This window comes from Archocentrus centrarchus, unplaced genomic scaffold (genome assembly GCF_007364275.1).
Source record: "Archocentrus centrarchus isolate MPI-CPG fArcCen1 unplaced genomic scaffold, fArcCen1 scaffold_30_ctg1, whole genome shotgun sequence".
Taxonomy (NCBI): Eukaryota; Metazoa; Chordata; class Actinopteri; order Cichliformes; family Cichlidae; genus Archocentrus; species Archocentrus centrarchus.
This window is the reverse complement of record NW_022060259.1, coordinates 2,264,131-2,289,601: the sequence shown is the minus strand read 5'-3', so window position 1 is coordinate 2,289,601 and position 25,471 is coordinate 2,264,131. Positions and strand designations below refer to the sequence as shown.

Sequence of the window (25,471 nt, the reverse complement as noted above, 5' to 3'; positions counted from 1 at the left end):
CAGCCTCCCAAATATCCAATTACAGTCAGGTTTTATGCATGTGCAACACACTCACAGCCACACTTTAACATGCCGTTAGCATGAAACATTTAACTGTGAATGAAGACAGAAAGTTAGCCAAAGTGATCGTGGGTCAATTTAAGGTCGACCATTAAATTAGACAAAAGCTACCAGAGGAAAAGTGGCTAAAGCTAAAGCTATCCACAGCATCCAGAAACTAGCAGCCTCAGTATGAGCAAAGGATCAAAGCAGTTATGAGGAAAATTATGGGGATGAAGGGAAAAGAGAAGCGTGATGATTAATGTTAATTTTTGTTTGTACATGCTGTCAGTTAAAGCTCTGAGGAAGAAAATCACAATCAGCAAAAATCAGTATCAGCAGGTCACACTTAGAAAAAAATCAGAATCCGCCAAGAAATTCAATTCAGTTCAATTTGAATTATATAGCACCAACACAGGTGCCTCAAGGCACATTATATTATAAGGTAAAGACTATGAGCAAACACTTGGTGACAGTGGGAAGGAAAATCTCGCTTTTAACAGGAATAAACCTCCGGCAGAACCAGGCTCAGGGAGGGGCAGTCATAAGGGGAGAGAGACAGGACAAAAGACATGAAGAGAGCCGAGGTTTGCAGTGGGTGCTCTCTATTAACATAAGCTTTGAGAATAATCCCACTCAAAGGCACCTTCTCCTTGTCATTTGAACCAAACACACACACATAAGCAATTACCACATTTGTTTAATCTCTGTTCATCACATGCACACAAATAACAACAACAACAACAAAAAAACTGCTGGCCTGTATATGATGCTGAGTCTACCTCTCAACTAAAAGGGTAGACAGGAAAATAAGCAACAACAATGATTTTAAATAACAAAAGAAGAAGAAAAACAGGACCATAATAATGTCAAAGGAAGATTGTTGTTTCTGTCTGCTGTAATTTATATTGGCAGCATGGTAGAGCAGCAGCAAGCACAGAACAGAACAGGCATCATTGATAACAGATATGAGTCACCATGAAAAGATGAGCTGGAGTGGAGGTGGGTTGCAAAACAGCTTGCAGGTGCAAAGCAACTATGGGCAGGCTAAAAGAGCTTAAATAAAGCAGCTGATGTGTGATCTATCTTTTTAAATGTGTGGAAGGGAATCAGCTGAGTCATCGGCTGAAGTGGGTCGCCAATGAGATCAGCTAATCATGACTTTGTGGCCTACATACACTTAAGCTATGATCAATTTGTGGTAAACAAAAAAGTCAGTAATAATTAAAAATGATAATTATTACAAGAACAAAGGGTGTTGAGTTAGTAAAATAGAGCTTTTTAAAATTCTATTCATCCATTCACTTCTGCTTATTCTGTTGGAGGTGAGGGGAAAGAGACAGGACAAAAGACATGCTGTGAAAGAGAGAGACAGAGATTAATAATAATTAATGATTAAATACAGAGTGGAGTATAAACAGAGTGAATCGAGGTGAATGAAAAGAAACACTCAGTGCATCACAGGAACCCCCCCAGCAGCCTAGGCCTATAGCAGCATAACTAAGGGAGGGTTCAGGGTCACCTGATCCAGCTCTAACTATAAGCTTGATCATAAAGGAAAGTTTTAAGCCTAATCTGAAAAATAGAGAGGGTGTCTGTCTCCTGAATCCAAGCTGGGAGCTGGTTCCACAGAAGAGGGGCCTGAAAGCTGAAGGCTCTGCCTCCCATTCTACTCTTAAGTATCCTAGGAACCACAAGTAAGCCAGCAGTCTGAGAGAGAAGTGCTCTGTTGGAGTGATATGGCACTATGAGGTCTTTGAGATAAGATGAGGCCTGATTATTCAAGACTTTGTGTGTGAGGAGAAGGTGCTGTGTCTTTCCGTGGTGTGGGTGTTCAGAAGAAATCCCTCGCTACAAAGTCTTAGTGCACACATGAAGTTTATTGCAGGAACAATGTCAAACAGACACTTCTGGAGCCGTCAGGGAGAGGGAGAAGTCAGTCGTTCCAACTCCCTGAATAAGAGGAATGCAAGAGTTTTATATATATATATATATATATATATATATATATATATATATATATATATATATATATATATATATATATATATATATTAGTTCCAGTGAAAGGAGCTCTTAATGCTTCAGCAGACCAAGACATGTGGGACAATTTGATGCTCCAACTCTGTGGGAACAGTTTGGGGATGGCCCCTTCCTGTTCCAACATGACTGCACACCAGTGCACAAAGCAGCTCCATAAAGACACAGATGAGCCAGTTTGGTGTGGAAGAACCTGACTGGCCTGCACAGAGTCCTGACCTCAGCCTGACAGAACACCTTTGGGATGGATTAGAGCAGAGACTGTGAGCCAGGCCTTCTCTCCAACATCAGTGTCTGACCTTGTACATAAGTTTTTGAAATTTACAACTTATATTTGTATTTTAAGTTATAAAAGTAGTTTTTTTTTAAACATGTCTGTGGTTTTCACAGTAAAAAAACCTAAATTTTCTACTCACATTTTGTTTTTTGTGTGATTTGAGGTCCATTGTGTAAATACTGTATGTCAAAATGAAAAAGTAACTGTACATGTGAGATTGTGCATAAAATTAAAATAAATAAAATTATATCAAACAAGATAAGTTAAATAGTTTTTACGGTGAAATATAAAAGTAAAACCAAAAGTAGCTAAAAACAGTCATCTGACTTCATAGATAGATAAAGCTGAGTATCATCTGCATAACAATGAAAATGTGTACTATGATTTCTAATAATATTGCCTAAAGGAAATGTGTAATGTAAATAAAATTGGTCCAAGCACAGAACCCTGTGGAACTCCATAATTAACCTTAGTGTGTGAAGAAGACTCCCCATTTACATGAAAAAATTGGAGTCTATCAGATAAATATGATTCAAACCACTGCAGTGCAGTACCTTTAATACCTATAGTAAGCTCTAATCTCTGTAATAAAATGTTATGGTCAACAGTATCAAAAGCTGCACTGAGGTCCAACAGGACAAGAACAGAGATGAGTACACTGTCAGAGGCTGTAAGAAGATCATTGTAACCTTCACTAATGCTGTTTCTGTACTGTGATGAATTCTGAAACCTGACTGAAACTCTTCAAATAAACCGTTCCTCTGCAGATGATCAGTTAGCTGTTTTACAACTACTCTTTCAAGAATCTTTGAGAGAAAAGGAAGGTTGGAGATTGGCCTATAATTAGCTAAGACAGCTGGGTCAGTGATGGCTTTTTAAGTAGAGGTTTAATTACAGCCACCTTGAAGGCCTGTGGTACATAACCTATTAAAAAGTCTAGTAAGACTGCTCATATAGTACCAGTCTGTCCAAACCTTTGACTGGTACTGTATTTGACAATAAAGCATTAATTAATGGAAGGACTTGTACGTAGGAATGGGGTCTAATAGACACACTGATGGTTTGGAAGAAGTAACCATTGAAGTTAGCTCAGAACAATCAGTTGGAGAGAACAAGCCTAAATAAATAGAAGTATTGAAAGTTACTCAAATATGATACATATTTGAAATGGTTATGAATAATTTTTTTTCTCTAATGGTTAAAATTTTATTTGTGTCTTTCACAGCGTGTTTGAATCGGTGCTCATGGTGTGTCTAAGCTATCGCAGGTATGTGGGCGCTGTGCTTTTAATCTATGAAAAGGTGCATGCTTCTTTTCACCAGGGACATCAATTGTGAAAGGAGGCAGAGAGCAGAGCTGAGAGGAGCCAAAGAAAAAGAGAGGAACGTTTTTAGCTTCAATCTTGGGGTGGCCATGAACCAGATGTCAACATGGAGAACATTCAGTAATAAATTATGAAGTTGAGAAAGAAATACAAGTGATCTGTGATAAAGAAACAGTGTTGTATTATTTGTCTGTTATTTTCAGATCTAGCAAGCGATGGCAGCAATTCATATTTTTGTCTTTTTTTTATTGCTCTTTTGTCATAAAATTCATTTCCTGCAATTCTAATCTGCTATTAAAAACTCCAACTGGGAGCGCCACTAAAGACGTTTACAGTATAGAACAGTACATGCCTCCTAACAGGGGAGATTTTCCAAAGAATACATTAACAAGTTAAATCCATTCAATTCAATTTTATTTATATAGCGCCAGATCACAACAGTCATCTCAAGGCACTTGATCTATATCTCAGATGTCCATTGTAGTCTTCATAAGATGTTCTAGTGAGGAGCTCTACTGCAGGAGGTGCAACAAAACATTGGATTAAGCAGGCCTGACCTTTGTGTCAGTCAGTGTTCTGTTTTTCAGAAATGTCCAGTCGTTGGCCTTTATGATTAAGATGATCGAGAGACAGGCTGAGTGAACTGAGTGAACACTGACTACATGGATATATCCATGAGGTTACAACCGAATATGTTCATAACAGATGACACCTGTCAGCCAGCAAAACATCTAAAATAAGCATACATATTACAGCTGACTCTGGTATTGAGCTTCTGGTACTCCAGCTACAGACAATCAGGCTGATTATCATTGGATGGAATCTCACTGCAGCGAGATATCAAGATGAGATCCTGCAACCAGCAGCAATCCCACATCTCCACAGTCTGGGACCGAACTCTATCCTCCAAGTGACAGAGCAGGTTTATCAGACACTACCTCCAGAATTTGGGAGTGGAGAGGATGGAACGGCCTGTCTGCAGTCCTGACCTCAACCCACTGAACTCCTGTTAAACAGAAGGAGATCAAAGCACAGGGAGGGACAGCCATCAGATATGATGATACAGAGAAGAAGAGCCTATACCGAGATGAAAGGGGAAAGAGCCATAACTTGAATTATAATGGTCACAGGGACATAAAAACTGCATGTGCTGTGCACAGTTGCCAGTTGAGTCCAAAAAAAACCTGCTTCAACAGTTTTGGCAACTTTGCCCCAAGATAAGTTTTAAAAATGTATCTCTTTGGGTTGCATCTGGCATAAAACTCTGCCAAATCAAGACAAATGCATTTTTGCACAGTTTATCTAAGACACAGAGACTTCTGTTCAAACTGTCCTTGCAATCAACTGCATTACCATGTAGTTACAATGTACCATTGTAACTTTGACAGCGTGAATCATTGAAACAAAATGTGATGGATTAGCTATTACAGCCAAATCCCAAGCCTCAGAAAGATCATCTGTATTCTGCACAGAATGCAAACTGAAAGCAGTGATTACCTGGAGGATGGGAGATCAATCTAAAAATACACAAAGAAAATTTGAAAAAAAAAAAAAGAAAAAGATGTACAGCTGCCAGTAAAATCCTTTCTAACCCCTACTTCTGCCTTTCAAAGTGGACTCACCAATTTCAGTTTGATAAATGCTTTCAGAATAACAGAACACAGCGAGCAGCAGAGCCTCATGTGTGTTCAGGGTTTTTCATAATTTTTTAAGGACGTGTGAAACTACCTGAACAACAGGAAGCCTTTTTTTAGATTCTTCTAAACCTGACATAAACAACTGTCCTGTCATCTCACAGGAAGCTCAAGTCTGGAAGAAGGCTTTGCATCTCTCCAGCCTTTAAATTCATCTTTAAACTCTTGGACCATAAATCCCTCAAAAGCTCAGAGCAGCTTTGCTGTTGTAGTAACTCTGTGCACCCCGTGACACGAATCAATCAATCAATCAATCAATCCCCTGACTGGGCAGCAGAATGGAGAAGCGCTGATACATTGAACCTCACAGCCCAGACTGGAGCATATCATGCTGTAAAAAAGCCAAACACAGAAAAATACCTACTCTCAGTCACAGAATGCTGAGCCCTTCTCTGCAGCTCTTTTCCACTGATTCAAGTGGAGGTACAAGAGAGACAAACACAGCGACTCGACAGCATGACAGGCATAGCTATCAGCGCTGTTCTGAGTGGCATGGATTATCACACACAGGCGAGGTTTGTCGACTGCGTCAACAGACCTACTTCAGTGGGATTCCCGTATCAAAGGCACATAGATGAGGGAGCAGCGCGGTGGCTTAGCGTATAAGCTTTGAGGCAAATGGGAACTGAAATATTAACCTTTTAAAAGGCTTGGTTGCAGCCACACTTGATTGTGCCAATCTGCTTGGAGTGACTTTGACAAAGCAAAGTGTCGGGGCGAGTTTGTGTGTGTGTAACTCAGTCAGATTGAAAATCCAAATTGTCACTTTAATCCCAGACAACCATGTCAAATCTCTCTTTGGATCACAATTCATCATTCGCTGTGGAGCAAAAATGAACAATATTTCCAATGCGTTTTCTGACTGCGATTGTGGGTAGCAGGCGTTAAATATAGATTTTGTGAAGACAGGAAACATTTTTTCTTCCTTCCAAGAATTCTGTCATTTGGCTTTCCTTTCTTCCTGCAGGCTTCATCTCGAAGCCTCAAAGGTTCTGAGCAAATCCAGGGCTGACATCCAACCAGGAGCTTGTGTATACACGTGCTTGTGCTTAAAAGAAACAGAATGACATTTCTGGAAACAGGCTTACTCCTTTTCTCACAGCGTGTTAGAGGAAAAGTTTGACACCACTTCCTGAATGTCCATCAAACACATACAGTAGCAGCTATAGACTGTACATAAAAGAAGGAAGTAGACTTTAAATAACTTTGCTACTTTTGACACCAGAGGCTTTCTTCAATTGTATGTTCAGCATCATCATTAAAGTGCTTCTATTGTCAGTGTACTCCGTATGTTCCATATATCAGTGGAATATTCTGCTTTTTGTTATCAGAATAATGACAGTTAATATTTAAAACTCCTGTCTTTCTAATCTGGCTTTTAGCTTGGAGTAACTGTCAGGGTCCTGCATTCTTACAAGGGTGGCTGTCGCCCTGGAGCTGGAGCAGGTAATCCTCTAATCAGGAGGTTGGTGGTTCGATCCCTGGCTGCTCCAGCCTGTATGCGAAAGTTTCCTTGGATAAGTCACTGATGTGTTCACTGGAGTGGGAATGTTAGATAGGAAGCAAGTAGGTGTAGAAAAAGTGCTTCTATGGGTGAATGAAGACATGTTGTATAGAGTGCTCAGGTAGAGTAGAAAAGCAGTATATAAGAACCAGTCATTTATGATATCTTTGTTGATTTTTGCCTCTCTCTGTCTTGGCTTCATGTTTGTGCTCTCCTGGGCCCTGCACTATGCAGCGACTTCAACAAAGCCAGGACCCCGAAGGTGTTTAATGTCTGAGAGCCAGTGAAGAATTAATACACAGAAATCAAATTAAAGGTGAACCAGCTTCATCGCACAGAAAACCGAGGCTTAACCCTGAAGTTACCTGGATAGGACCAAATCCTGCTCCGCAGTGCAGGCCTCAGGCCTCTGGCTTTCCCAGCCTCTGTTCTGCTCTTCCCAAATTTGTTTTCTTGAACAACTTCGCAAATTTCCTAAGTTTAGTTTTTCCTCTACTTGGATTTTCATGCCAGCCTTAAACTGTGTTTTTTGTTCTTACAGTAAACAGAGTTCCTTCATTTTTGCACCCACAGTCTTCACAACTGTAACGTCTCATTGTTGCTTTTTGTGTTTTAAGTGCAATGTAAACGTGTCACAGTATTTACTCCATTTATCTATTCTAATGAATATATTTTTGATATTTTATATTATTAGCTTTGCTGTCTGTGTTGTTTTACTGTCACGTTTCGGTCGTGTTTTTCATGTGAAGGACTTCCAGCTGCAGGTCTGTGTCAGAGATGCAGCTAAACTGAGTTAAACAGAGAGCGAAGGCAAAACTGGAAAATGTTCCCAGAGGAAATTCCAAGTTCAGTCTCCTGAATGGAAGTGTGTTTGTGTGGATGTGGTTTAACTGCAGGACTGTTTTGATTTAATATTATCATCAATTTGTCCTTGGCTTGAAAGAGAGAAGAAATTCGGAGCTTCTGGAATCAGGAGTGTCTGGAGTGTATTCTCTGTGCTTGGGCTGAGTTAAGCAGCATCGTACTCGGTCTAACCTCTCAGTGCGTTGCAGCTAATGAGGCGTGGAAACAGGGAAATGTTGTAGAACACAGTGTAAAGTACAATAACACCATTACAATGCAGGAACACATGAATGAGATTTATGCCTTCTCCAAAATGTTACAATATCTCAAACTTTTTCAAACATCAACTAAATCTGCATAAAAGGCTCAATAACATTCATTTTTATAACAGTGACAGAAGCTCAGCTGATCCTGTTGGAACTGCTGAGATTAGAGCTTCAGCTTCAACTTTAAAGCTCCCACTTGAGCTACTGACACTGGTCAGCTTGACAGTACTGACCTTTGAGAGAAAAGAGTAATAAGCTGTCATAGTTTAATAACTGGGTTTTACACCTTCCAAAGTTACTTTAAGGCCTGGAGTACAAAGTGTTCCACGACAGAGGAACGCTTGGTCGAGTTCTATGTGTACGAAATCAGCTGACAGCTGAAAATGGTAGGTGCCCTTCTGAAAAGCTGGGAGGACTTGAGAGCACATCATTTTTATCAGCTGGGATGCTTGGTTACCATGATATGAACTATCAACAGAAGAAATGTGCTGCAAGTGCCTGAATTTAGCTGAGTGCTGCTTATCTGGTCGACCTGCAATGATCTAAATGTTCCTGAAAGCCTTTTTTCCACACTTTGTTTGGGAATTTGATTTAGAACAGACACTAAAAGAGCTGAAATATGAACATCCATATTTTTGGATTAGCACTTGGATATGATAGTTGGTCATAGTGTTTGTCCTTCCCATCCTCCACTGTGACTGAATGGCTTGGTAAAGTGCAGAGGAGCACCTCCTCATGCTGCTGCTGATTTTAGCATGTAGTAAAAACAAAGCGATCCAAACGTGAAAAAGCACAGCAGCCTCAGGGACAAAGAGCAGAGTCAGTAATACAAACACATCTGAGGGATCTGCCATTAGCACTCAGCTAAATGCTAAAATACTACATAGTAAACAAGTAGAAGATACAGAGACCAGGGAGCCACAGGCTCATCAGCAAGTACCAACATTCACAAGAACACAGGGATGACTGTGACGCTACCCTCTAACTTTTATAACCTTCCTTTCAGGAGAATGGAGGAAAGCCACGATCAGAATACTTTATTAATCCCAGTGAGAACTCGTAGTTATAGATTTTGTTGACCTGTGTGCTTGTGTTGTCCCAATAATGATGATCAAACTGAAATTAATCAGAAAAGCTTAAATCACATTCACCATTATGTGTCATTTTCATTAATAATGGGGGTTTTAAACAACTGCCATGACTTCAGCAGCAGAAGGTGCATATTGTGCCAGTACTCAGATATTTTAATGCGTCCGTCCCAAATTACAGATCCTGGTTAATTTTAGTGGCAACAGAGACCAGTGAAAATTTCAGGTTTTTATCTTTAATAGTTTTTGAGATATTCGTGTTCAAATATTGTCATTTACACAACAAAAACTATTAACACTAGAAAATATGATTAATCAGAATTCTTATCAAATAATAATTTAATAATAAGACTTTTGTCCTTACAAGTTTATTGCCAGTGAACATTTTTCACTTGACAAAGTGATTTTTATTGATTTTTATGCTACAATTTGTGACACACTAAATAAATGAATTGTTTACAAATCTGCTAATTTTGTTCTGCCAAAACATAATTTTCAGAAAACAGCTCAGTGACAATATCATCCTGAAACATGCAGAACTGCAGAAGTGGCCACACTGTAGCATCTGTAGCCCTTAAATACTTTTATCTTTGTGGGAATTTCATTCATTCAGAAAGAGTTTAATGCACACTTTTAAAAGAGAAGGCTCTGAAAAATAAAGCCTTGAGCAGAACAACCCAAAATAGTTTAGTTCAACTGCAAACACACCATGGATTAAAACAGACATACGCAAAGTTAAGCTCCACTTAATTGCTTCTATTGTAGGGATGTGTCAGCAGCATCTGTGCAATCCTGCAGCCATCCTAGAGAGGATAATCCCAGATACTGAGACAGGCACCAATAACCCACACTGAGCAGCAAACACACACTACACACACACACACACTTTCAAGCGCCTTGAAAAAAAGCTGTGTCACAAAGGTCTTAGAAGATGTGCTGAGGTGGAGACATCACTGCTGGTAAGACCTGTTAGTGCTTCAGGAGTCCTCCTTAGATGCGAACACTGAGCATCAGGGAGGGCCAGAAGCAGGAGTGCAGCGCAGGAGGTGCATAACTCCCCTCAAACCTGAATAATTTATTAGGATGTTGTCATAACTGGTAAGTTTGCACTGAAGCCCAGACCATATTTTAGAGGCCAAAAAACTGCAGCTCTCACTTGTGGCCCTAATGAGCACATGGCTGGACTAGTTGAAAAGGCAGTTTGTGGGCATTCTGCACTCCAGCTGCAGCCAACACTGAAAATCAAATCCATTATTTTCTCTACTGTTGAACAGGAGCTGTGGTGGGATGTATACTGCTAAAGACCTAATTCCCATTCTCATCCATGTGTTGAGCAAATTTATTGAATAGATCACTCTTATAAGAATACTAGTCAGAGACATAAAATCGGAGACCATTAATCACCATTAATATCAAGGTGAAATGGCTGGCCTACATTATATTTGAAAGGTAGGTTCTCCGATCCCTTAACCTTTTTCTAGCTTTCACTACAAAAAGCTGGAGAACCACTGATCTACAACTACTCTGCAGCGATGTAGTTCATCAGAAAACAGCATAAGCTCGTCAGTGTGAGCACAGTGATCTGTATAATCATGCTAATCACAGACTCATATTCTGAGGAGCTCTTTCAGAAATGAAAGGTTGAACCCCTCTAAGCCCACCTGTGCGTTGCTTGTGCTGCTGCTGCTCTTGCTGGGCTGAGAGTGCTTCTAATTAAAATGGGGTCACCTCCAATTTTCTGTCAGCAGTTGATTCTTGTCTGCCTACCTCATTCCTTCTACCTGGCGTGTATGCCATATGGCTGGATTCTACCAGCATTTACAGTTGGGGTCAGAGGTTTCCGTCCACTCATCATGGCCATGAATGTTGTGGTAATTTGGGGCTTTTAATGAATTCTTTGAGCAGTTCTTTTTCCAGGGTGGAATGATTTTACAGCATACATAATTAATGACTTTAAAAAACAAGAATTGGCTGCATAAGTTAGAATTTATTTTGATTACTTTAATCCACACAGGATCAAATTAGACATGTAACCTCAAAAGTATGCATACACTCCAACTAATATTTGGTTCGATGTCCCTTAGCAAGTTGCAACTTGACCAGATGATTTTTGGTAACCAATAACAAGCTTCTGGCATAATTCTGGCTGGATATTTGACCAATCCTCTTGGCAGATTTGGGTGAGTTCCGCTAAACCAGTTGGTTTCCTGGCACAGACTCAATTTTTAAGGATAGTCCACAAATTTTCAAAACATTTGAGGTCAGTGCTTTTGGAAGGTCATTGCAAAAACGTAATGTAAGACTGCTTTATCCATTACAAAGACAGTTTTGATGTGTGTTTGGAATCATTGTCCTGCACAAATACGCAATTGTGTCCAAGTTTCAACTGTCTACTAGCTGTTTACTTGATGTGAAGTTGAAGAATTTGGAGGTAGTTCTCCTACTTTATTATTAGATCCACTCTGCACAATGTTCCACTACCACTAGCCTTAGACCATAATGCTACCACCACCAGGGTTGCCAATTGGTACAGTTTTCTTAGGTTTGAAAGCCTCACCTATTCCTCCAAACATACCTCTTCTCATTGCAATCTTTGTCTGGTCTGACCATCAAACCTTTCTCCAGAAGGAATTTGGTGTGTCCATGTGGGCAGCTGCAAATTTCAGTCAACCTTGAAGGTGTCGATTTTGGAGCAGGGGCTTCTTTCTCTCAGTCCTTGGTGATGTAACACTGGCTTCACTGTGGAGAGTGATGGTGAAGTTACAGCAGTTTCCAGTTCATGGCAGGCTTGAGCCTTGTTGGTATCTGGGTTGTTCATGAACATCCTAACCAAGTTCCTCTCATCTAACACTAGAATAAAAGCCCTAAAATATGGTACTATCTGAGGTATGATACCTTTGTATCCATCACAATATCCCAAAGAATTCGCACCGGATCTTTGACAGATAACTTTTGGAGATTTCAATGTAAATGGACAAGATTGGACCCTGAAAAACCCAACCTGTGAATGAACATCCATTAAATATCCAGATAATATCCATTTAAACATCTGTGACAGGTCAGATCTTCCCGTATTCTCTTATGGATGCACTGCAGATCCATAAAGTTGGATCTGCCACGGATCGTTTCGGATACAGGCCCTTTTTGTCCAGTGTAAGGGTCACAGTTTGGGTCTTCTCCCACACCTTGCCAAAGTGGTGATACATAACTTAAACTTACATACAATCGTTTGAAGTGATGATCTGCAGTTGTTTAGAAATGGCTCCAAGAGACCTTCCCAACAACATCGAGCTTCAATCAGTTCCTTGGACTTTCACACTGTTCTGAGTGTTGGTCAATCCAGTGAGTGAGTCAAGCAAATCCTTTTTATGCTGCAAAAGGAAAATACCAGTTGTAATCAATCGTGATCACCAATAATAAGATAATAGGTTTAATAAGTTTAAAGACACTGTAGAACCTTCAGCACCACTTATTAAAAGATTTAAGTGAGTGTATGTATACATTTGACACTGTGTGGATTACAGAAAATCCAAAAAAATTCAAACTTGAGCACCCAGTATTTTAACGTCATTGTGCCTGGTACTGTCTGCTGTACCATCATTTCAGCCTGGAAAAAGACCAGTTCAAATAGATCATTAAAAGCCCCAAATTACCTTGATATTCATGCCCATGATGAGTGTATGTGAACTTCTGACCACAACAGCATAAGATTTATAAATACATTACCCAGTCTGTTTCATAAGGATACAAAATAAAAAAATCAATGGCCAGAACATTTGCTGTAATGCTGCTTGTCCCACCACTGATGCAGTAATTCCTCTGAGTCAAATCCAGCATGAAAACACTTGAAACACGCTGTGCTACAATTACCAGAGCTCACTGTTTACAGCTGGTGTCAAGCTCTGCATCCATAAAACTGCTTTCATAGTGTAGTTTCTTGATTCCAATAGAAAGACTCACTGATGTTCAACAGGTATAATCAAAAAAAGCTCGATTGACATGAAGCTGTCAGCAAAGCTGAATGACATCGTTGTTGAACATAGCTTTTGAGATATTGCCTTCCAGGCAAATATATTTCCTGTTGAACCTCCACTACAAGCCAACAGTTTTAAAATCATGCAGACGCAATGAGTCATTACATCCCATAATATCTGCACTTTCTGTTTTTCAGTTTTGACTCTTCGGCGTAGGCCTGTGGTTACAATCCAGCTGCAGACTCTCTTATTCAGTCCAAATCCCAATGAATCTTCTCTGAGGTTTTCCTCCTGCCTGGCAGCTTTATATTCAACATCCTCTGACTATATAATACAAAATCTCCAAGATTTAGAAATCCTTCTAAAAAGTAAGGGTGACTGCATTTTTAAAGGTTGTAAATATACTAAGTAGAGATATTTTTTGTTATACTTCTACTAGTTAATATTCTCTGCTGCCCTTATTTCTCAACTTCATGTTTCTTCTCACTTCAGTGTTACTTCCCCTCATTTGGTTTCTTTTTTTTTATGCTAACTTGGCACAATATTCTCAAAAGTTTGGCGCCTGAGGATCTAGTTGTATAATAAGGCTGGGTGTATTCAACCAGAAGAAACAATCTCCTCTGTCTGCCTCTTAGTTGCATTTTTTTTCTCTTTTTCCTTCAAATAATAGGAAAAGAAAAAGGAAGAGGAGGAAGGCAAGTGAACGAAGACCAGAGGAAGGATGTTGGAGAGGTGCTGTGATGAGAACAGAGGAGAAATGTAGCTTATAAGATGGATTCTCTTTTGAGGAGAAAAGATCTATATTTTTTAAATGAAGCGGGCAGGCCTCATTGATATTTTTACAACAAAAACACTGTGGGTGCAGGTCGATAAAGGCGCTCTCTGTTGCTCTCTGGATTCAAGCTGCAGTTGATTTTGCTTCCCAGCTGGAGCTCTCGAATCTCTACTCAGTTGTCAAGCTGTCTTTCTAGCAGATTATCGCTCTTACCCGGAGAATTGAGACCATGCAGTGATCCAGCCTATCTTCATACGCAGGCACAATCCGCATTAAAAAACACTCGCACGTAACTAACACATAAACACACACAATCACGAGCCAGCTCTGTGACATTACATTTCTGCTGGGGGGGAGCTCATTAAACACAGACACCAACAGTGAGAGAAACCAGTGATGCAGCGCATGATACATTTGTCTAAGACCACATTCACAAATGGAAGAGCTGTACAAGAATGCAGGGACAGACAAGAGCGACAGAGATTAACAGGCTGACTGAAACCTGCTGAGAAACGACTGAAGAAGTCCCAGAAATATACGTCCATATGTTTCTGCATTCTAAGGACACAGGGTGGAGCACCTTGCACCAGACTGTTAACATGTTTGTTGCATTTATTATGTTGAAAACTTTCCACACTGGCTTCCTTTTTTAGCCACAGAAGTTGTTGTGTGAACTTTAGTTTAGATTTCTCAAAGAGTCAAAGAGGTGAAATTTCCTGGAACAAAAGAGATACAGTCAAATAAAGCCAAACAGACTTCAAATTTTTTATTGGGGCGATAGTAATATTTTTACATAATACTAAGAACCTTTTTACAATAAGAACCTTTTTACATAATACTTTTACATATTTTAGCAGGTTTTTAAAATTGTATTGTATTGTATTTTATTTTGTGCAATTGTTTAGAGGATGTGCATTTACACTATATATATACATATATATATATATATATGCTCATGTATGAAAAAAGCCATCACTTGACCCAGCTGTCTTAGCTAATTATAGGCCAATCTCCAACCTTCCTTTTCTCTCAAAGATTCTTGAAAGAGTAGTTGTAAAACAGCTAACTGATCATCTGCAGAGGAACAGTTTATTTGAAGAGTTTCAGTCAGGTTTCAGAATTCATCACAGTACAGAAACAGCATTAGTGAAGGTTACAAATGATCTTCTTAGAGCCTCTGACAGTGGACTCATCTCTGTGCTTGTCCTGTTGGACCTCAGTGCAGCTTTGATACTGTTGACCATAACATTTTATTACAGAGATTAGAGCATGCTATAGGTATTAAAGGTACTGCACTGCAGTGGTTAATTAAGGTTAATTATGGAGTTCCACAGGGTTCTGTGCTAGGACCAATTTTATTTACGTTTATAGATGCTTCCCTTAGGCAGTATTATTAGAGTGCATGGCATACAGTTGCTATGCAGATGATACTCAGCTTTACCTATCAATGAAGCCAGATGACACACATCAATTAGTTAAACTGCAGGAATGTCTTAAAGACATTAAGGCCTGGATGACCTCTAATTTCCTGCTTCTAAATTCAGATAAAACTGAAATTCTTGTTCTCGGCCCCACAAATCTTAGAAACATGGTGTCAAACCAGATACTTACTCTGGATGGCATTATTTTGGCCTCCAGTAACACTGTGAGAAATCTTCAAGCACATATTAACCCTCTAACATCATGCTATCACTGCCGATTCACCTGTTACCTGCACTTACTGGCCACAAACAGCAGGTCATCACCTCTGAGATGTCCAATCAGGCGTACCATATTTACGTCGCTCCGGAGTATAGGTCGCACCAGCCAAAAAATGCATAATAAAGAAGAAAAAAACATGTATAGGTCGCACTGGACTATAAGTCGCACTTTTTTTTGGGGGGGGGGGTTGATAGAATCCGAGACCCAGAGCAGAAATTCCATCTTGAACGGCAATTTAAAATAATAATGGATTAAAGAACAGGACGAACACGGTTACGCCTACGTTATGCTAACGTAGCACATTCAGCTACATGACGCACAACGAACACGTGTTCGGTATGTTAACGTAACATTAAGTTATTCAGATAACCATAGCATAAAGAACATACTAACAAGTTAACCAAACCATCAATCCATTGAAGTCTTCATCCTCGGTGTCACTTCTAAACAATTCCGTACACTCCGTAGACGAAGCGCCGCTTCCTCTTCTGTGTCGCGTTAGTCAGACTCGTCGTCAGCTGCAGTTCCAATTATTCCAGCCTTTCTGAATCCCAACAGGATGGTTTGTCACTGAAGCCCATGTTTTCTTGATCCATCCAATGACTTCCAGGAAAGTTGGGTGGCGCATTCTCCCAGTTGCCGTTAAGCTGTGCTCTCCATACATCATCCACTGCGCCCACAGGTTACGCAAGACTGCCTTAAAGCTGCAGTTCACGGAGATGTCAAGTGGCTGGAATATTTTGGTTCATGTGTTATAAATGTCACATATACGTCGCTCCGGAGTATAGGTCGCACCCCCAGCCAAACTATGAAAAAAAGTGCGACTTATACTCCGGAAAATACGGTACTTTGAATCACCATTTGTCCGATCGGAAAAATTCAAACACTGTCTGAAAGCTGAGAAATTGTGCATAAATAAAATAGGGTTATTACGGTAATTCCTGCTGGAAGTCCATGAATGGCAAGACGTTTGAAGTATTTTCTGTCAGAAAGGTTTGGTATTAAAGGGTTAAACAAATATTTAGGGCTGCTTTCTAGGATATCTCTAAAATTAGAAACATCCTTTCTCAGAGTGATGCTGAAAAGCTAATTCATGCATTTATTACTTCTAGGCTGGACTATTGTAATTCATTATTATCAGGCTGTCCTAAAAGCTCCCTGAAAAGCCTTCAGCTGATCCAAAATGCTGCAGCTAGAGTACTGACAGGGACTAGAAAGAGAGAGCATATTTCTCCCATATTGGCTTCTCTTCATTGGCTCCCTGTTAAATCTAGAATAGAATTTAAAATCCTTCTCCTCACCTACAAGGTCTTGAATAATCAGGCCCCATCTTATCTCAAAGACCTCACAATACTGCATCACTCCGATAGAGCACAAGTAAGTCAGCAGACTGCTAAGGTATTTAAAATGTAAGATACCTGCTTTGCTTTTGATTAGGCTTAAAAACCTCCCTCTATGATCAAGCTTTATATTTCGGGGGGGGGGTGTAGATGGCTGCCCCTCCCTGAGCCTGGTTCTGCCAGAGGTTTCTTCCTGTTAAAAATCACCAAACGCTTGCACATAGGGGGGTCGTCTGATTGTTGGGGTTTTAAATAAATAAATATAAATAATTTTGAATTGAAGTTAAAATTATGCTGTAAATCACAGTAGTAGGGTAGATACATTTTTTAATTAAATGCACTGGTTCTTCTTTAGCACTTGTCTACTATGGCACTCAAAGCACTTTATACAGTATGCCCCATTTGCACTTTTTTTGCTATGTCTAAGAGCTTTCCATCTACGATTCAGACACATTCACACTCATATTAGGAGAACCTGAGATTTAGTATTTTTGGGTTTGCATACTGGAGACTGCCAGGAATCAAACTGCCAACCACAGCCACCCTGTTATAAGTATCACTGATTTTTTAAAAAATTTTTAAAGCAGTGATAATTACAGTGGCCTTCCAGTATTAAGAATAATATATCGTTAGCCTCATAGCATAATTGCCAAAGTCATATTTTGGCCAAATTGAGATACCTGCCTAATTCTACTTTGCTAACACTGTAGATTCATTTAGATAAGATATCTCAATTTGGCCAAAATATGACTTAGGCAATTTTGCTATGAGGCTAACGATATGTAACATGTACTCACTACATCATCTTTTGGTAACGTTTCTACTAGAAGCCCCATTCACCCAATCACACACATTCATTCTGAACATAAAGTTAGCACTTGTTATTTCATATTGAATTGATACCATTAGTTAATGTTGGATACTGAAAAATTGCTTTCCTCAGAAATGCCATGTGATGTTCCTGCTTCTGAAGACATCCTGACTGACCACAGATATGATGAATAACTCATGAAGTAACTTCAGCCTCACACAAGCTTCAAGTAAAGAGACAAAAACATCAGACCTGTGTGGAACAATAAGGAAACTGCAGCCTTCCTCACATTGTTACATGAAGCACACAGATGGTTTCTCTCTGATATTTCATTGACTGAACTGTTTTTCCACAGTGGTTTAATGGCACTATAGCACCGCCAGCTTTTTGTAAATTCTGCTAAAATTAGACTGATATTTGAATTTGAATAGATACCTGGCAAGTGAGCCCCATTTATAAACAGTAACACTGGATTACAGGGTTACAGTGTCAGTCCACTGTGTACATGCTGGCTAGTTGAACCCAGTGTGGGAATGACAGACTCCATCACTTGAACTAGAAGCCACAATAAAGACAGATAATTACTGAATTTGAATATATTTATAGACTACTGTTCATACTGCAACAACCACAAACAGAAAGAAAGCCCAGCATGAAGGATCGAAATATTTTGGATCACCACATGCTGACAGAAGAGCTTCAGAGCTCCTTTGCACTAATTCTGATTGAGTCTCTGAAACTGCTGGAGGGGTGAACACCAATTTCCCCAAAGCTATTCCCTTATGTGGTATTTTGATGAGGTTGTGAAGAGTGCTGTCTAACACAAAAGGGAGGCGTTCAGCGGGGAAAGAAGGGATGACTGTAAAGCAAATAGCACATTTTTCTCATTGTTTTCATCCTCAGCCCTCCTTTTTTATGGGCCGGGTCATTGTGATCACTGTAGAAAACACTCATCAGGATAAAAATATGTCATCACAGGCTGAAGGTCATTCACAACAACTTTCTATTGATTTCTGGTGACCCTTTCCCAAGGAGACATGACACTTCACTATGCAGTGATTCAGGTGATTCCTCTTGATTTAAGCATTTTCCCTTAAATCTACCTTTTGTTAGCTTCATTCATAAACAGCTCACTGAATGTCACCTCAGTTAGAGCCCTAACCAGCAGCAGAAAACATGGCAGAGACATTTTTCATGCTGCTGGGTTAAGTTTAGGAACAAAAACAACTTGGTTATCTTTAGAGCAGGATCTGGGTCGTAGTTAAATAGAGGCGCTTTCACTGAGGGCTGAAATGATGGTGGTTAAAAGAGAGGTCAAAATGGGAAGCTAACAGCTGCCAGCTCTGTTCAAGTCCAAGGCAGACCCATCCCTCCACCATGAGTTCCTTACTTTGGGGCTTCAGGGAGGTCACCACCACGGTCACATATAACCATGATTTTATTTAAAACTGAAAGGACCTAAAATAAAGGAAACATTAGCTTCATTTCAACAAAAATGTCCAGGATTAGAACTCTGACTTTCAGGTGCTGACAATGAAAAAGCACAAAGCCCAGGTGTGTGTATATATATATATATATATATATATATATATATATATATATATATATATATATATATATATATATATATATATATATATATATATATATATATATATATATATATGAACTTTCCTCCCCTCATTTCCTCACTTGCTGTGTCTAATTTCCGTGCTGATGCTCAGTCTGGAGGAATCCCCGTCTCTCACTGACTGCGTGGAAAACTGCAGAGCTTGTTGACAGGTGATCTCTGTCTTTTTCTCTGCATTCACTCGTGCCTGATCGAGGCTCCCACGCACACGAGTGGGCACCGGTCCACATGAACCCTCTGAGGGATGCGTGTGCACCCTGTACTGCTGTGCAAACTGAGCTGCTCGCACAGTAAACAGCCCGCAACAGCGTTTATTTCGAGACTTCAAAGGCTGCCTCAGACTCTCTGCTTCTCTCTGCCCTCCTACGACTCGCGCGGAAGAGGAGGCGTCTCAGAGAGAGGGATGCCCAGAAAGACGAGTTGTTTTTGCAGCGCCTAAAAGCTGAACTCAAGCTGCTGTCATTCTACTTGGATGCGAGCCAAGACGGACAGCGGAGCGTAGAAACAGGAGGAATGTGGCATTATAATGAGCACTCTAATGCAGCCTACCTGCTATTGAGACGCTGCCCCACAGCAGCCCGATCCACAGCGCCGCGGGCAAGATGCAGCGGAGTCGGTACCCGACCGAGCAGGCGGCCGGTGGCATGGCGACAAAACCCGGTCCAGAGGAAAAGCAACTCAAGAAAAGCGAAGGCGAGCTCCCCGGGACTTTCAGCTGGCTGATCTGCGGTCAGGCGGTCAGGTAGAAGCCGGTAGCGTCGCGGTCAGGATCGTGGAGGGTCCGCATGTCAGAGCAGCATCCTTCTGACTGCAAGGAGCGCCTCCTGCTTCTCCCTCCCATCTATCCTCCCCTTCTCCTCCGCGGACTCTTCGGTCCTCGCTCTCCCTCACACACTCACTCACACATCTCTCTCTCCCTCTCACCCGCCCACCTCCTCCACACACTCAGCCTGACCTTAATGATAATGAAACTTTTGCTCAGAGAGAGTGAGTGTGTATTTGTGTCAGGCTGACAGTTGTGGGCTGCAGTAAGATAAGGACACACTTATATAAGCGAGAGACAGAGAGAGAGAGATGGGCAGCATACCGCTGTCCCAGGTAGTCCAGATCCGGTGGATGACTGGGGAGATTGGAGGGGTGGACGGAGGGGTCACTGTGGTGGAGGGCCCACCGAGGATCCATCTCCTCCCATGTCGGTAGCCATATTTCACTGTAGCCACTGCAAACCAAGGCTTTAGAGTGAGCTCCAGGACAGAATGAGGGCTGAAAAATGATGTCTGTTGTAGATTGTTGGTATCATATACACAATATTATGCTTTTAAGAATTTATTATTATTATTATGGGCAGCATATCCATCCAGCTTCAGTGTGACATTCTCCAGGTGTGATGCCGCACACACAAATACATCTTTTTGACCAAGAGAAGTTTCTCTTAATATCATCTCCAACGTGTGTGATGCTCTTCTCGCTTATTTTCCCAGTATGAATGTTTACAATACTGAGAACATGTGACAACCATATTAGGAATATCTGCTTTCTGTAACATCATACATTATCTCACTTGTACATACCATGCCCTCATTATTTGTTAATTTTTAATATGATAATACACCATTGCAACAGTATACATATAACAGAAAATACAGAAACGGTAACAGGTCCATTTTAGTTTCATTAATATTAGCAGCAGATGTCTCAAATATCACTGAGTCATGAACTGAATTCTGTCCGGCAGGAAGGACAGTGGTAGAAGCATAACTCTCAAAGCAAAGAGAAATAATTACATCAATAAAATAAATCAAAGGTAATTTAAATTTACCAAAAAATATTAAAAGCAACTACCCAATGCAAATGTCACTAAAACGTTCACCACCAGGGGGCAGCATATAATCAAGTGGGTGTGTGGAGGTGTGTGTACTGATGGGGCTTTTTTTTCTCTCTTTTTGTTTAACTTTTGATACTTCTTTTTGGCCTCGTCCCATTTCCTCACGAGGCTCTGCCTTTTTCGGGCCACCACTGAAAATAAGAACCTGTGTTGAACTCACCTGTTGACTCACTGCACCATCTTTTGGTACAAATTGGTATTACGTAAAAGTACAACCCAGACCTAATTTGACTCCAGTGAAATTTCTCTTCAACAGAATGCACAGCTCATAAAAGCCGACCATTGGGAATCTCATTAGTTGAAACTTCTTCAAGTGCTGCTGGCATACTATCACTTACTTTTGTTTTTGTTGCGTCTCACAGAAATAAGCTGTTAACACAATATAAGTTCAAATCTCAATCAAAAACAAATTTCGCTTCTAACTCCTGAGGGGACTCTTCAGCTGCTCAATGGCCCGCTGTGTTCGCCAGCCCGTCTCTATGACTGTCTGCTCATTTTACTCTCATCTGTAACACTAGCCTGAAAAAGCACAAGTTTCAAACCTGTATTAGCTTCAATGATGTAAATAAAGTGGGCCCAAAAGTGCAGATAGATGATAATTCAAATAAAAGTGATTTTATTTCTCACTAAAGTATAACAAAAAAAAAAAGCCCTGCATGAAGAGGCAGGACAATCCCAAACACTGACAAAGCCTAAAGCAAAGAAATTCATCCCCCTGGGATGGGGGTGTCTCGGGGTTCCTGGGTGGGGCTGGGTGTTCTGGCGTGGGTGCTGGCCTGCCCCCCTTGGGGGTGCGGTGCGGGGCTGCGTTGGCTTCTTCGGCGGGGGGGGGGGGCTCTGTGGAGGGTCGGGCGGTCCTTGGGTGCCGTGGGCCCGGGAGCCCTGCCGCCGGCCAGTGCAGGGGGCTGGCCGCTGGGGGGGGGCTGGCTTCTCATCGCCTTGGGTTCCCTGGAGCCCTCGCTCCTCGACTGGGGGGGCTCCGTCTGAGACCACCCTCTCCCGTCTGCTGGGGTAGGTGTGCGGTTGTCTTTGGACTGAGTGGCCGGGGGTCTTCCTGGCTCTTGGTGGGCTGCTGGTGGCCTGGGTTTCCGGGGGCTTTCCGTACCTGCCTCTGGCTTCTGATGGGTGGAGCTGCAGTGTTTTGCCCTCATTGGTAAGTACGTTCCATGACACAGACACAAACATGACACAGACACAAACGCCCACTCAATCACAACTCAACAAAATTGTTGGTGTGCGTAACATGCTTTGTTAGTTTTGTTTTTCACACACAAATTTATTTTTGCAAGTATTGATAGTATTTTTTTATATGTTAAAGTGATGAAGTATCTGATTAATAGACTTGTGCTCTTTCCCTTTTTTTTTTGCTCCCTTTCTCTCTCCCTTTTTCTTCTCTTTATTTTCCTCTTCTTCAGCCTGTCAGCTCTGGCTGTTACATAGTATGTGGAAAAATAACTCAGATAAATAAAATAAAGGGTTAAAACATCAACAAGAAGAGCCTATTGAGAACCTATAGAGCTCATCTTGAAATAGCAAATATGTTTGGCACAACAACGCATTCAGATCACAGTTCTGCTTGCAAGATCTACCAGACATGACAGGCTAAAAAAAAAAAAAAAAAAAAAAAAAAAAAGAAATTCAAAATACTGGTAGCCAAAAAAAAAAAGGAATATGAGAGACTGAACAAGGACTCGGGTTAAACTTTGAGCCCAGCCCCGAACTCTGAGTTGATTAAGTCTGAGTAGAGAAAGTCTGAGCTCCACATAGAACTTCTCAGCTCGAGGGTGTGGCTCAGGAGGCAGAGCAGGTCATCCACTCAGTGCAAGCTTAGTACTTCAATCCAGTCTGCATGCTAAAGTACTGAATCCCAAGTTTCTCCTGACGTGTTCAATGGAGTGTGAATGTTAGAAGGCACTTTAATGCAGTGTTGGGGGAAAAGTGCTTCTATGAATGTGTGTGCAAATGAGACATGTTGTATGAAGCACTTTGAATGCTGAAGTAGAAAAGCTGATCTTGGGTTCCCCGATCGGCCCAAATCCCACTTTAACTCCTGTGTAAAAGTCAGCAACACTGTGCTGACTGCAGAGCTCCAAACCTTCTCTAACATTAACATCAGCACAAAAACTTTGTACTGGGAGCTTCGTGGCACAGATTTCCAGGCAGAGCAGTTCCTGTAGATGTAATGTGTAGGTGGTCAGTACTGTTCTGTGGATTGTTGGCCTGTAGATGTTCCTGATAGAGCTTTGAATTTATTGTTCCCGCAGTGATCCAGTATCCAGGAAGGTTGCAAAGAAGCCCCAGTTCATGACGCTCACTCCAACAACCACCTGTCCACAGAGTGTGATCTCATTAGGTGGTTATTTGCAAACCTTTTGTTGGTTTTACTCAGGTCTTTAGAAATGCTCATGGAGCCTCGTACAGGGTTTCTTCTAAGGTGTGAAAGTCGTTTTAATTGAGGTGTAGTTCACAGCAACCAGGCATGATTGCAGGATCAGACCTTTAGAAAATGAATAATGCAATATGCTGCTTACAAACATATTCAATCCTTTTCAGTTCTGCAAACTTCAATTAATTTTAGGTACACATTACAGTGTTACCTTCAAAAACAACCTAATCCAAGTGCTGTAGTTTCTAAGAATAATTCAGAAGGAATAATCAGTTTCAGTATAATCCACCTGTTTTAGGAGGGTCAGAGTTTTCCAAAATAAAAAGACAATTTGAAGCAAAGCAGATTAGAGGAGAAACATGTGGAACCACACAGAGCCAGTCCAGCAAATATCAAGTAATGAACGGAGCATTATTCAGTACAGACTGACAGCCAGAACATACGGACAAGAACACAAACCATCCATCCATCCATCCATCCATCCATCCATCCATCCATCCATCCAGTCACTTCCGCTTATCGCTCTCATTCACACCTATGGGCAATTTAGAGTTTCCAGTTAACCTAACCCCAGTAAGAACACAAACCCTCCCTTTATTTTGCAGACCCAACACACAGCAGTGACAATCACACACAAACATTTCATATTCAACTACACAATAACAAATGATCAGCTGTAAATAAGGCAAATGACATTATCCACATCAAGTTATAACAATATTGTAATTATTTGGTATTTAAGTTCACTGTCCTTAAATGTGCTGTAAACACAAAATGAAGCCCAGTTCAACCAGAGGCTGAAATGAGGACGATCGGCTCCTTCGCTGGCCGTTAGCAGGATAAAAGCAGCTGTTAGCTAATCTTTACAGAACAAATCTACATAAGCAGACACTTCTGAAGTCAGAGCAGTGTCTCTGTATTATCACAGCACTTTTGCTTTCTAACGTTTCAGGTGAAGTGGGCTCTAAATCTACTCCACTGATTTGTGACATGAACTTCCCTCTTCACCTTCTCCCTGCCGCGAGCAGTGCAGGTCTCACTGAGTGATGACCGCAGAATATAAACCGGTTTATATTCAGTAATGACAAGCCTGCAGCAGAGGCATCCAGCACCTCTGTGCCAGCGCACTGTAACCTGAACCGTCTCCAATGGACAGGTTAGCAAAATATAATATTAGAGGATGGTGTCAGAAAATAATACTGAAAAATAGTAATCCCACTTTTACTATGCTGTAGTTAATTTTAGCCTTTGAATGTTCATAATGACAGGCATCGAGCTCATCTCCTGAATCATCTTCCTGAGTTCCTGACACAAAATAGATTTTGGACAAGTTGTTTTTCCAACGTGCACTGAGAGTTGTTCCAGTGTGTTCTTTAAAGAAATGAAAAATACAACTCTCTTTGTGTTAATAGTGTAGACAGACTTTGTGTTACCACATGACTTATGCCAGGCTCAGACCACGCAGTATTTTTTCTGCCTGGTACAATCATCACTCTTTTGTCAGTACATTTACACTCAGAATTCGATGCTCACAGTAAGCGTCTGGAAGTAAATGGAACCCACTGTGAGTTCAGGTTCCACACCAAGTATTTAAAATATGAGTGTGGTTGCAGACACTGTGACACCTCACTGAAAGCAACAATTAATAGACTCCATTGCTCCATCCAGTACTTGTTAGGCAGCAGAGTCTGGTTCCAGGTGTTGAGCAGTGTGTGCCTTAAAGAGGTGAAGAAAATGTGGGAGAGTGGAGTTAGAAAGATCATCTCTGCAGAAGGCTACAGGCAACATTAGCTGCTAACAGAAAAACAAGGCAGAATCTGTGCAAACAGGTACCAAGAGAACATATCTCCATGATAGACATCTGTTATTGGCAGTGGACTATTTGTACAATCCA

General features: G+C 40.9%; 1 protein-coding gene across 1 annotated transcript in view; it reads right to left on the bottom strand.

The window, feature by feature from the left end:
• The window catches only part of sez6l (seizure related 6 homolog (mouse)-like), a 90,865-nt gene extending 70,730 nt beyond the window's left edge, over positions 1 to 20,135 (bottom strand). The window contains exon 1 of the mRNA XM_030724017.1: positions 19,856 to 20,135. Within this exon, the coding sequence (XP_030579877.1) occupies positions 19,856 to 19,952 (97 nt within the window). The 5' untranslated portion in view covers positions 19,953 to 20,135. The remainder of the gene's footprint in view (positions 1 to 19,855) is intronic.
• Between the last annotated feature and the right edge of the window lie 5,336 nt (positions 20,136 to 25,471).